Source organism: Patella vulgata, chromosome 7 (assembly GCF_932274485.2).
Source record: "Patella vulgata chromosome 7, xgPatVulg1.2, whole genome shotgun sequence".
Taxonomy (NCBI): Eukaryota; Metazoa; Mollusca; class Gastropoda; family Patellidae; genus Patella; species Patella vulgata.
Window position 1 is genome coordinate 57593547 of NC_065885.2, and position 14201 is coordinate 57607747.

General features: G+C 36.3%; 1 protein-coding gene across 3 annotated transcripts in view; it reads right to left on the reverse strand.

The window, feature by feature from the left end:
• LOC126827546 (NAD kinase) overlaps positions 1 to 14201 on the reverse strand; it is a 44226-nt gene that overhangs the window by 10226 nt on the left and 19799 nt on the right. For 2 of the 3 annotated variants that reach the window (XM_050557007.2, XM_050557008.2), the window contains exons 3-4: positions 3210 to 3339; positions 591 to 699 (exon numbers count right to left, since the gene is read on the reverse strand). In XM_050557007.2, the coding sequence (XP_050412964.2) occupies positions 591 to 699; positions 3210 to 3339 (239 nt within the window). Of the gene's footprint in view, positions 1 to 590; positions 700 to 3209; positions 3340 to 9447; positions 10304 to 14201 lie in introns of all 3 variants that reach the window. The other variant, XM_050557006.2, reaches the window with a different exon arrangement.

A 14201-nucleotide genomic window follows, 5' to 3' on the forward strand; every position in this document is an offset into this window, starting at 1 on the left:
CCATTGAATGGCAGTCTTCGGTGCCTGGTTATGCCAGTCTACACCAGTAGTATTCTCCCCTGTGGGATATGTTAGCGTCGTTCATCAAGTCGCTTCATTACAAATGGCTCTCAAAAGCATTCTGGCATGCAATTTGTGTGCCAATTTTTTAATTTTCATTTTATCTTAATATTGGATAAGAGAAGCCCATCTTTTCTCAGTAAGATAACAATGCCAATGTTGATTTAAATTGACCAACAATCTGTGTTTGCAATGTCAAAGGCTGTGGTCGTGTTTGCAATGTCAAAGACTGTGGATAATATTAAGTTAGCGACCTGCCTCCTTTAAAGAGTAGATGTATAGTAAATGTAATTGGTTTTAATGTATTGTGCCACAACTGGACTAATGAAGATATGTTGTGCTATGATGGAAATTTTGTTTCGACAGGGTGCTATCAATTATTTTAATTTTGAGGGATCTTTAGTATGCTGTGTTTTGAAATTTTTGACAATGTTAAATAATGGATGCTGGAAGTCCAAACAGTGGCAATTACCAGTTTTGGGATAATGAATGCATTAAAATGAATTAGTATTATTTAATTCGGGACCTACCTTCGTTAAAAAGGATTAATTTTTGTTTAATTTTGATGAAGTCTGGATCTGTGTCAATCATACAACAGTCGACAGCAGCCCTATCAGCATATACCATCATATTCTTCTCCTATATAATAAAAATAAAACATGAATTCTGGAAATTGAACAAGAAGAGAAGAAGATAGAAATAAGGCTTAACATCCAACCGACACAAATTAGGTAATTTCAGGACTAACATATGGTTCATTTTTATTTCAATAATTGCTTGCTTGTAGGGGTCTTTAGCAGTGGGAGGAAACCGGAGGGCCCAGAGAAAACTCACAAGGTTGGATAGGCAACCCTACTCCTTGTCACGTACAACCGGAGAATCGAAACCACGCCAGTTAACTCAATGACAGACTTTATGGTTAGTTGTGTGTATGGGAAATGGTTCTGAAGATCAATAACTGCATGTTAGGGGATCATTCCTGGTAAACTTCATTAGTGATAATAAAACCCCAATGACTTCGTAAAGGAGAGCGATTTTCAATTTTAAGAGGAGAGAGAAAAACCTCCCCTCGGTCGACATTCAGACACTGGAGAGCGATCGCTTGCCTTAAAAAACAATGACTGATAAATTAATATGCATATTCAACAATTAGTATGCTGAAAGGCTTATTAGATTGTGTTTAAGTTTAAGCTGGGATTACCAGAAAATTGTAAAAGAATTCTATTAGCCATCATTAAATATAACTTGTAACCAGTTGTCTACAGTTAATTAACCCTGGTTTGATTCAGTAGCACACATCAATATATGTAATAAATATTCATTGATGATTAACTTTCATCGACCCTATGTTTAGGGTCTTTACAAATATGTGAGATATTTACTCTAAAATATAAAATAGGTTGCCAGGCAATGAAACATACAGAGAGAGAGAGAGAGAGAGAGAGAGAGAGAGAGAGAGGGGGGGTTAATGTCCACTTGACACAAACTAGGTCATTTCGGGACTAACATGGTTCAATTTTATTTTACTCATTGGCTTGCCCTTAGGGGTCTTTAGCAGTGGGAGGAAACCGGACCTGGAGAAAACCCACCAGGGTTTTCTTAAAGAGATCAAGGGCCACATTTATTCTGTTTGAGGGAATATGCCTTTAATAACATACTGACATTGATAACTTTAAGAGTAAAGATAAGAGAGATGACAGGAAATTAATAAAGGAAATGATATAACCCTTAACCAGTCATGGTCGACTGTAAAAACCCTTTTTATAAGCCGCATTTGAGTATTTAGTTTCGTATTTAATTGAATGGTCACGCATGTGTATCAGGCAGGAACTTGTCTTGTCATGGGCATTGAGAAAAACATGTCTTTGTTCAACATTTTTTGACAAAAAATGTAATTTTTTAACAATGTCGTGAAGGTTAAAGACTCTCAAAGTGATTAAAATGCTTATGAATGATTCCGACTCGGATTATATCGATGACACCGATTCTAAGACGATATTTCTGATGAAAGTGATTTAGAAAACGAGAGACAACGTGCAAATTATAGATCAACTTATCCCCTTCAACTTTTTTATTGGTGTCAAGAGTCTATCACTTATAATTATCCGGCAGTAGTCGTTTGAGATAGGCATACAAAATATTTCACTTTAGCCTTTATTTAGCCTGACCACTTGACGTCATGACGTCAAAATGACGTAGACCTGGTAAGGGTTATGGTTTTAACATAAATATGGCAATTCTTTGTTTCATTTAATTGACCTTGTGGGGGAAAGTGAAGTGGAGAAGGGGGCAAGAGTTAAGTGAGGAAAGGGGCAGGGGTTAAGTGGGGAAAGGGGGAAGGGGGCAGTATATTTTATATCAATAATTTGAATGTATGCAGGCCAGGGCTAAGAGCAAGTTAAAATTTCCTTTTAATTGGCTAATGCATTAAAATTTTAAAGTTAAATAGTTATATATCGAAGCTCCTAAAACATGGTCATTTTCGTACCAAACCTATTTTTATTTTGGACTCCAAATCCAGGATTTTTGGGGGCATTTTGACCGAAAACCGTTTAAAAATTTGGTAGTTTCGATCTTGACCATTGATTCAAGAGAGACTGGAGACCAAGTTATTTCGACCGGAGAATTGCAGAGACCTAATTAAAGTGCAGTGGCAACATGGTCACTTGATGATAATTTGCATGATGTAGGCCCGGTTTCGATTTTCCAGTCGAATATGCATACATGACGTCACAGGTTTTAACGTGTTACTTCATTGCTATTAACGTGTTAATCTCATTTACACATTAACCAGTTAATAAGTTAAATGCTCTCAGCCCTGGTAAAGGCATTTTAAGGCAGTGAATGAATGAATGAAATAGGGTTTAATGACCTATTTTTCTACTTCAACTGGGCTAATTATGAGGAGCATACGCCATGCAGAGTGCTAAGGACATTCTGCATGGGTAGCATAGCTAAGGCCTATTCTTATTTCAAATTCCTTTGGTTCTTTTACATGAACATCCCGGCGGAATTGACAAAGGAAAACCAACCCGAAAATCCTGAAGAACTTTCTCGGCCAAAAGAGGAATCTCCAGATTAGCGAGCCAGCGTCTTATAGTCACTGAGCCCCAACCCCCTCAATCCCAGACTATATAAAATTTATTTACCTCGATGAGCCAGACGACCAGATCTTTAAACGGGTAGGTAATATCAGCATCATATAGTTTACGTACAACTAACACTGATAACGGGGGTTTCCCCCATAACAATTTCTGACTACTTGGATCAGGGATCTTCCTGAAAAAAAAAACAATATTGTAACTTAGACGAGTGTTATAAGAAAAAAAATACCAACTGTTTTGTGGCTATTCTTCGTTCGAATAAGACCCTTGGCATGTAAAAAGTTTTGAGTCTTGAATCCATCTTCCACCATTATATCACCAAGTGTTTAGTGGCTATTCTTTGTTCTATATATAAGACCCAGGTGATACACATGTAATATTCATACATACAAATGAGCTATGAGTGGGGGGGGGGTTACCTCATTAATGATGGGTAGTATTCTGGAGAAGGTGGTTGCTGTTTATCGAAAGTCAAAATCCAAATCCGTTTCCATTTTACTTTATTATATGCAGTTAAAGATACATTATGTGAGATTAGATAAAGAGCTGGCAGTTCTCATTATAATTTTTACAAACTAGATAATGTAAAGGGAATTTGCTGAAAATTTCAGTCAAATTGATCCACTCTGAACCAAGAATTTAGCGATTGAATTTTAGTCCTAGCCTCGGTACGATAAAAAACATAGTCTTGATTATCCATTTTTTGATTTAATCATCAATGAGCATTGAGCAGCAGATCGGTTTCCAATCCAGTAAATATTGCAGGCTAGCGATGACATCGAGAGTTGATTATGGTCTGGATAAGTTAATTAATATCTAATTAATAATCTAGATAACATTTCAGGCCTAAAGAAAGACCTGCAATAGGCAGATTTAGCTCTTGCATAGTGTACATGTATGTTCAAACATACATTATATACAACCCTCGACTAGGTCTCAGTTATCTTAATTCTTTTCTCGCCAACTAAATGATTGTTGTTGGGTCTTTTATTCTTTTAAAGAAATTAATTCCCATACAAATAAAAGTCAACTATTTCGACAAATCAGATTAAAGATAAAATTAGGAATAATAAATACTGTAACAAATCAAATTAAAGAAGTTAAATCCATATATAAATTTCATTGGTTAAAATATAATTATTGGAATTTGTTAATAAGGTCCATATTTTCGAAAAGTGTCTAAAATAATCTGTGTAGTTGACTCAGTTTGGCATTCTCAAAAGTCAGATAAGCTAATCTTGGTTTAGAATTTCTCTTTGTCAACGATTAAGATTAAGTTTTAAAATTTGATTGTAAATCAAACATTTAAATCACTGATTTCATATAATCATTGATTAAAGAGTTTTTGTTTATCATTGACGAAATGGACCAGTTACAGGAAATAGATTACTAAAACATGACATTGGGGTTCAAAGGGATCAGTAGGGTGTAAGCAGGGAGAAAAAGCGGGTCAAAAGACATCAAGCTTTAGGCGTGTTTTGAACGGAACTGTGGGTAATCCACTAGTAACATCAATGCTGATTGGTTAATCAAATGTCTGACATCACAAGGTCAAAAGCCGCTTGCATGACCTCTGACGCGATCTATCGCTACAACCGGTCAGATCTTCATGTAGTGTAGGCCATCGAAAGTATAAAAAAACAAAACGAAATATGGATCTGTATTTCAATCAGACTGGTTGTTGTTATCCCTCACATTTCCCACAAGCGACCTAGTTGAGTTCACAATGGGGAAGTGCGGAGGTGTAATTGTCTTCACATCTGAATTTATCATTATTTGTCAATTTTGTATAAACTTGTAATATTTCTATTTAAAGGGAACATCCCGGATTTTAACTGAGTCTCAGAAACAAAAGCGTACGTATGAAATTTAAGCGCCAAAATATATAGGAATGCTGTATTTACCTTGTCTCAAAATTTCAGTACGAAATATTGAGTCGTTTTCACGTCACCGTCAAAACTGCTTATCCGGATGGCAGATACGTAACCCTTTTAAGAGTTCGATTCAATTTTTTTTGTTGGGTGACTTGATAATCTATTGCCGTTCCTTTAGAGATCTATACAGTGCATGGCCCACGTACTTGATAACGAAAGGTACATTTCACCTACACGTTACTTTTATAAAATAAAAGTCTGGTTTTATCCAGGCAGCGTATAATACTGCTTGGGACACCGGTCTCCATTTCCAGATGAAGACTGACATATTTAAGTTGTTTGAAAATGTATCATGTATATTAAGTTAGTTGCTTGGCCCAAAGATAGAGGATTTTAAGGGCTTTTAACACAAAATTAAGCAGTTTTATTCTCCAAAATATAATCGAGATTGGCCCTTTAAATAAGACTCCAGATGTAGGCCGGTCACCTGGAAGATGAAATGTAATTATAATTTTTAATAAAGTTGTTCGCATCGCTAGACGTCACATGTCATTATATAAACATAAATTGTGTCTATTTCATGTTTCGATTGAATTTAATTGGTCGTTAAGATGCTGCTTTTGTAATTATTATTCATACAACTGGGTGCCAATTACATAAAATTTCATGGGATATATACATATAATATCATTATATAAAAACATGAACAGTATATTTGTAATTATCAAGCTTCAAAGACCTAAAATACAATTATTGAGTTCGCTCCGTTTTGAACTTAAATTGGCTGTTTTTCATTTCTTACATCTCTTTGTTGGAAATATTGTATGAACATATGAAACTGCAACAAAGAATGTAACAAACTCTTTTAATGCAACGAATGTCATTTCTAGTCGACTTTGCCTTGTGTTTTTTTTTTCTCTACATCGTCGCTTGAAAGTGTCACCAAATGTTGTCCTCAATACGCTTGACGTGACTTTTGTCTGGCTGAACTCCACCCTCACCCCTTTTGAAAAGTCATGTATCCACCCTTGTGAATAAGGTGTAGGGTGTGGGGTATGAGGGGAGTGGCATCAGATACAAACAAGGAAGGCCACAGGCTTTTTTCCGTACACCATATCAAGGTTGTAAACTCTCGGTCGTTACTTCAGGAACACGCATCCTTTACAGCTCAAAAATTACTTGCACTTTGTTTGAGAAGGTTCATCTTGATTCTCCTGCCTGGTTGGTTACCCTTTGTCGGTAGTGCAGAACAGAAGGTGCGAAAAACCGAGGTCCCGTAGACCTAAATCAATCCCTTACAGTCGGAATTCGAAATAAGTGTAGTCTGTAGTGCTGCTGTCTTTGATAAAATACTCTGATGGCAAACTGTATTAGCCCAGCAGAAGCATATAAGAAGGACATTAAACCCCATTTCATTTCATTTCAAAATAAAGGTCGTTTCATTCTTATTTGGTTCATAACTGCATAACTGAATGCATCATAATGGCATTACCCCCCTGAGATGACAAATATTAAGTACAAGTGAACGTTCCAGAATATCACATATTTATGGTATTCTCGAACAATGATTAACTTAATGATTAAGCTAATCAAAGTTTATAAAAATTTTAGTTTAAAAGTTAGTCACCTTTCCAGAATATGACTGGTCAGAAAATCGGAGATTAAATCTATAATTAGCACAAATCTACTTTTGAAAATATGGGTCTAAAGAGAGAGAGAGAAATGGGGTTTAACGTCCACTCGACACAAACTAGGTCATTTCGGGACTAACATATGGTTTAATTTTATTTCAATAAACCGGAAGACCCGGAGAAAACCCACGAGGTTGGACAGGCGACCCTACTCCTTGTCACGTACAACCGGGGATTCGAAACCACGCCAGTTGACTCAATGACAGGTCGTATGATACAGCACGCACCTTATACACTGTGTATAAATTTAAAGTCAATCGGATATTAACTTCAGCCTCTGGAGCGTCCACAAGATTTTTCAAAGTGATCAAGGGCCATAACTCTGGCAGCAATTATCAGAAATCGCTGAAAATCAATAGGATTCTTCGTCTCATGACCTTAAACACTGTGTATAAATTTAAAGTCAATCGGATATTAACTTTGACCTCTAGAGCGTCCAAAAGATATTTTGAAGTGATCAAGGGCCATAACTCCGGCAGTAATTATCAAGAATCGCTGAAAATCAATAGGCTTCTTCGTCTCATGACCTTAAACACTGTGTATAAATTTAAAGTTTATCTGATATTAACTTTAGCCTATAGAGCGTCCGGATGTCCGGACCGACGGGGACGACAACAATATACGACCACATTTTCAATGTGGGCGTATAAAAACTAAGGTTCTGTGTGTACATGTTGTTGTGCAAGTAAAAGGACCCTTGACACTTGGAATTTGAAATAAGAGTAGGCCATAGCGCCGCAGGATGGGCAGAATTTACCTTACAGCACACTGCATGTGGTATGCACTTCTTGATTAGCCAAGTTGACACAGTGGGATATTAACCCACATTTCATTTCATTTCACTTCACTATCTCGACTTATTTGTTAACTGAACAATAAATTTAGGGTAAGTGACTGGCTTGCTTCACATGCTTAGTTCACGGTGAACGATTTGCAATAAATAAAACTACAAAGATATATTTTTCTGTACCTGGTGGCGTTAATAACCTTTAACTCTATTGATCGCTCCTTTAATTTAATTTTATCTTACACATAAAAATAACCCAAGTGGAAAATATCGTTCAACGGGAAAAATCATTCACATGGAAAAAAACATAACCCAAAATATTTAGGGTCAACAATTCTCCATAAAAACAAAACCAAGTAGAATAATATCGTTTAACAGGAAAAAATCATTCACATGGAAAAAACATAACAACTGAAAATATTTAGGGTATTGTTAAAACGACTCGTACCTGGTGGCTGTTATGACCAATATACCTAAAATTAATTTGTACTTTTAACTTCGTATGCATAAAATGACCTGTAAGATTGGATGGCCGAGTGAGTGGACTTGTGTGCTTAGTTTAAATCAGTGGTTCTCAACCTTTTTTTGCCAATGGCACACCTTGAAACACATGAAAAAATAGCGGCACACCTGGCTAAATATATATGAAAAATATTTGAAGTATGCAAAATAAAAAAATGGCATGTAATATACGGCATAGTCATAGACGCATAGAATGACAGCTATGAACTTACCAGTAGACACCAATAAATATTCAATTGGGATCACATGGTTTTTCGAATTTCTTAGTGTGTCGTTCAAAATTTCGCAGCACACTGGTTGAGAATCACTGGTTTAAATCATAAGGGTCTGTCACTAAGTCAAGTGACATGGATTCGATCTCTGGGTCCTTCAGTTTTCTCCCACTGCTAAAGACCCCTTACGCGCAAGCAAATTATTGAAAAAATCTTTTGAAAGGATATCTTGTTAATCTGAAGTTAACAAAATAAGTCAAATATTCAGTCGCAAACTGGGTTATTGATAATCTACCTGCTAGACTAAAAAAATATAATTCAGTTGGAACAATCATTGAAGTAGAAAAGAGATAAAAAAAAAATTAGAGGTATGGCAAGTATGTTATCTTCTATATTTATGAATCATGTTATGTTATCTCTTCAATATTCATGAATCAAATTATGTTATCTCTTGTTCATGAATCAAGTTATATTATCTCTATATATTTGTAACTGAGGCTGAAATTTAGGCTATAGGGCAGCTCAAGCCCGGAAGTGACATATGCCTGGGGGTGTTGCACTACCACTTCACAGTTATACTAATTCTGGTTCAAAGCTCTACCCATGCAACACCTGGTCAACAGTTATTAGTGTCTTATAAATATGATCTAAGTGTTGACTGATCTACTGTTCGGGCACAATTTCCCTCATAGTATAGTGCATGGCGTTTGCCCATCTTCAAAATCACAGTTGGTGGAGAAAAGTAAGATGTCAAAAAGTTTCAACAAAGTGAAACAAGGGCCATAACTCTAGAAGCAATTTCCTTCAATTGCTTCTAGAGTTATGGCCCTTGTTTTGCTTTGTTGAACCTTATTCAATACACTTCTTCATTTCACTAATTTAAATAATGCATACAAATGTCATACAGATCGGATGATAAATTTTGTCGTTAAGAGTGTTCACAAGGTGCAATAAAGTGAAACAAGGGCCATAACTCCAGAAATTAAATTTCACTAATGTAAACAACATGATTTTCAACCAATCAGATAATAAATGTATCCTGTAGTGTGTTCACAAGAACGTCTGGACGATGGACCGTCGGACAGACAGAGGCGACGCGACGGCAATATATGATCACATTTCCATGTGGAAGTATAAAAATTAGGTAAGTCTATGGTTATTTTGAACAAACCACAATTGACATTGATGAAAACTTACCAACATTGGGTATTATTTGATGTTCCATTTAAACTCCAAGTCGTCTCTTCATCCAACTTATCCTTTAACTTCAACTTATCACGCGAAAGTTTAACACTGTTCCATGGTTTTGTAGAATCACGAACACACGATTGTTTGAATGCTAGAGAACGGGGCCCACACATCCCCCATAATAAATGCATCTTAAGTGGCAAACTGACCTGCCGAAATATTTCCTGGTTCGAATCGTATCGAAGAAAATCTTTGGCTAATGGATAACACTTTGAAACTATATTTTTGTCTTTGTCGTTATTTTTACCAACTTTGATCAGAACGTCGGTTCCGTTTGTTGGATGGTCATCCATCTTGTTTTGGTTTGTCTCTATCGTGTTCATAATCGTGATCTATTGCAGAGTCTATGACCCCAGCTTGGTCTACAAGCTGATTGTTCTGTTATGTAGTCGTGTTATCGTTGACATCACCAGTAACAATATTAAAATCCATAGTGATACAGTAATGAAACTGAGAATTTTATGTTCACAGTGCACTGTTTTACAGTAAGCAGTAATCATATTCCATAATAATGAAACTTAGAATATCAATTTTCATTGATGTCCACATTCATGATGTCATGATCGTATTCCATAGAAATGTGTCCTGTTGTATATAGTAATAAAAGTTTGAATATCAATTTCATAGAGTTTTTGTTTGATCTCCACTGTTCACGATGTGATGAAGTTCTGTTTTACAGTAGACCATGATCGTATTCCATAAATATGTGTCCCGTTTATTGTATAGTACAGTAATGAAACTTTTCATTTGATATCTGCTAATACTTCCTTTCAGGGTATGCCTAGTTTTTCCAAGGTATGCAATCCTAATAAAAAATTTTACATTCAGTTCAGATTTTCAGAAAGATAATATTTTAATACACTGTTTGTAAATTTAAAAATAATGATTAAAATATTTTCAAAATATACTTTTGATTTCCCAAAGATAACTGAAACTGATTAAACTGTTAGCATAAATTGATGTTGACAAATCAGAATGTTCCAGCTGCCATTTTTTATATTTCCCAGATCTCATTTCTCTAACCTTTAACCGGCCGATCATCATTTCAGCAGCATCAATTTGTTTTCAATTACTCAAAGAACTGAAGATGACCATCCATTTATTATGTGATAACGAGACTCCAAAAGAAATACTAGATCTGAACAGTGAAATTGGAAATATTGTCCTAAAAGTGCTATTTGACGATTAGCGGTTTTAATTTCCTTCCATGATCTATAAATTACTCATAAGAACTGAATGCGACCAACCAACCAGACTCCAATAAAGAACACTTCGTAATATCCATCCTGTGAATTACTCAAACTAATGTTGACAAGACTTTCCTCGATTATGACTTGCTTGAGTAATGTGTATGAATACAAATTAAACCCATAGATGTAATCCGTCCTCCTAAAAACTCCATGCACAACTAGTCCATAAATCCATGTAGTTTATGGGTCTGACAGAAAAAAGGTCCAGAGGTGAATGGTCTAATAATGTATGACCATGTGACATTAATAGTTTATGACCGGTTTAATTGTATTTCATAATTCAGTGATTAATAACACGACTATTGTTGATTACCATCATAAGCTACGGGCGAATTACTTCCTATACCTACAATTCTACCAGTAATTAAATCCTTGATCCATGACAAGTCCTTTTAAGAACATTTCTCTAGTTCATTAAATCTAAAATCATTGTCAATAAAACCAAGCAAGTCTTTAAAATCTATGATAAGTTTAATAGTAAAAATCGAATGGAGGTTCAAAATTTCTAATCTTAAAACAATTAATTACAATCCATGTTCTTTCTTATAGCCTAATAAATAATCTCACTAAATTCCATCAAGGGCCATCTCCTATTATAAAATTTGAAACTGTCAATTTAAAATGTTTAACCTCCTCTCTACACAAACTAGGTCATTTCGGGACTAACATATGGTTCAATTCTATTTCAATAATTTGCTTGCATGTAGGGGTCTTTAGCAGTGGGAGGACCCGGAGAAAACCCACAAAGTTGACCAGACGGCCCTTTGGCGCGTACAACCGGGGAATCGAAACCACGCCAATTAACTCAATGACAGACCTTAAGATACAACCTGCAGGTGCTAACCATTCGGCCATCCACCCCCCCCCCACCCAGTAATTGAGAGAAAAACACTCTAAAAAAATTATTTCTCCTATAACATGATCATAAAATTTCATCAATTCGAAAGTCATTGTTGGGGAAAAATTCTTGAAATATACCATCCAATTATTCTGAATTTCAAAAGGAGTTCTTCTTAAATGAAACAGCTGACAACAATGTACATCATCATTAAATGATTAATAACCCAATAACACAGAGGGAAAAAGTGTGTATATAAAGTACAAACAAATGAAATGCAATGGTTTTTAAAGTTCTACAGAACTACGGATATCCTGGTTAGTGAAATGAAATGAAATGAAATGTGGTTTAAAGTCCCACTGTTCTGCTCAAACTGGGTTAGGGGGGTTGGATGGCCGAATGGTTAGCACATGTGCGTTTATAATAAGGTCTGTCATTGAGTCAACTGGCGGGGTTTCGATTCCCTGATTGTACAAGACAAGGAGTAGGGTCGCTTGTCCAATCTCGTTGGTTTTCTCCAGGTCCTGTGGTTTCTTCCCACTGCTAAAAGACCCCTATGCGCTTTGAATTATTGAAATAAAATTGAACCATGTGTTAGTCCCGAAGTGCCCTAGTTTGTGTTCAGTGGACCTCTCTCTCTCTCTCTCTCTCTCTCTCTCTCTCTCCAACTGGGCTAATGAAGATGTGTGTGCTATGAGGGGACTTATGCCCGGACAGCTAGGCTACAGCCTACTCTTATATGGAATTCCAACTGCCAAAGGATCTTTTACATGCAAGCCAATGTGTAAACAAGACCTAGGTTTTTCTTCCAATCGAAACAAATAGACAGCTTTCCTTGTCAGGCCATCCAACCTGCACCACTGATAAGGGGAAACGCCGGAAAATCTTGATGTCTCGGCCAACACCGAGAGCAAAATCCTGGCTAGTGAACCTGCGTCTTACTCATCTAGCCACTGTGGCTCCCTTCTGGTTAGTGAACCAGCATCTTAATCTCTAAGACACCATAGCTCTAGCCCACACAAACCATATTGTCAAATCGAAAGGCAACACCCTGAGCCACTAAGTCACCATAGCTCTATCACACACAAACCATATTGTCAAATCGAAAGGCAACACCCTGAGCCACTAAACCACCATAGCTCTAGTACACACAAACCATATTGTCAAATCGAAAGGCAACACCCTGAGCCACTAAGCCCTGTAGCACACACAAACAACAATGTCAAATCGAAAGACAACAACCCGACCTGAGCCACCATAGCTCTGCAGCACACACAAATCGAAATGTCAAATCGATAGGCAACGCCCTGAGACCGGTGCATTATTACATACAAGACAAAGGTTACCAGTCAACAAAACATAGGCTTTAAACAGCATTTCAACTACTTCATTGAATAACTTGTCCTGTATCGCATTCACAAGATTTAAATAGGAAAATTGGACCAGAAAAACAACATTACATCCATGTTCAAAATGATCCATATGAATATTTTGACATTCACAAGAGTTTTTTTTTTCAAACCCTATAATGCTTGATTTACTAAGTTTATGCTTTTAATTTTTGAATACTTCTTCCGTTCTTTATTAGCTCAATTGCAGCAGAGCAGTAGGACGTTAAACCCATTTCATTTCATTTCATTGGTATTATGTTTCAGATTTGGTGGCCTTGACATCTCTTCATCCTGGTATAACAAACAAGGGAGGAGTTATTTTTTATCCAACTGGAGAGATATATAATTATCCTTTATACAGCATCTTACTCTTATAATATAATCAAGTTATTTCATCCATTAAAATAAATTGCTTAAATAACGTATCGTAATTGTATTCCATAGAATTTGTGTCCCATGTTTATCCACTTAAACATACATTATGCAAGAGCTAAATCTGCCTATTGCAGGTCTTTCTTTAGGCCTGAAATGTTATCTAAATTATTAATTAGACATTAATTAAATGAAATGAAAATTAAAATGAAATGGGGTTTATATCCTACTGTTCTGCTCCGAACTGGGCTAATGAAGACGGGCATCCGCCAAACAGTGTGCTATGAGGGAAATTTTGCCTGGACAGCGGCACTGTGGCCTACTCTTATATCGAATTCCAACTGTCAAGGGATCTTTTTTACGTACAGGCCAATGTGTACACGGGACCTAGGTTTTTTGTCCCATATGAACAACTAGACAGGTGTCCTTGTCAGGCCCTCCGTCCTGCATCAATAAAAAGCCATGCTGGAAAATCTGGATGAACTTTCTTGGCCAATGCAGGGATCAAACACCCGACCTCCAGGTTAGCGAGCCAACGTCTTACCCACTTAGCCATGACCTACAGACATTAATTAACTTATCCAGACCATAATCAACTCTTGATTACATCGCTAGCCTGCGATATTTACTGGATTAGGTTCCAATTTCCATTCATAATTTAATCATGAAATGGATAATCAAGAATGTTTTTTATCGTACTGACTTTAGTAATGTTAATTGAGGCTAGGCCGAAAATTCAATCGCTAAAATCTCAGTTCAGAATGGACCAATTTGACTGAAATTTTCAGCAAATTCCCTTTACATTATCTAGTTTTTAACTATTAGAGTGAGAACTGTCAGCTCTTTATCTAA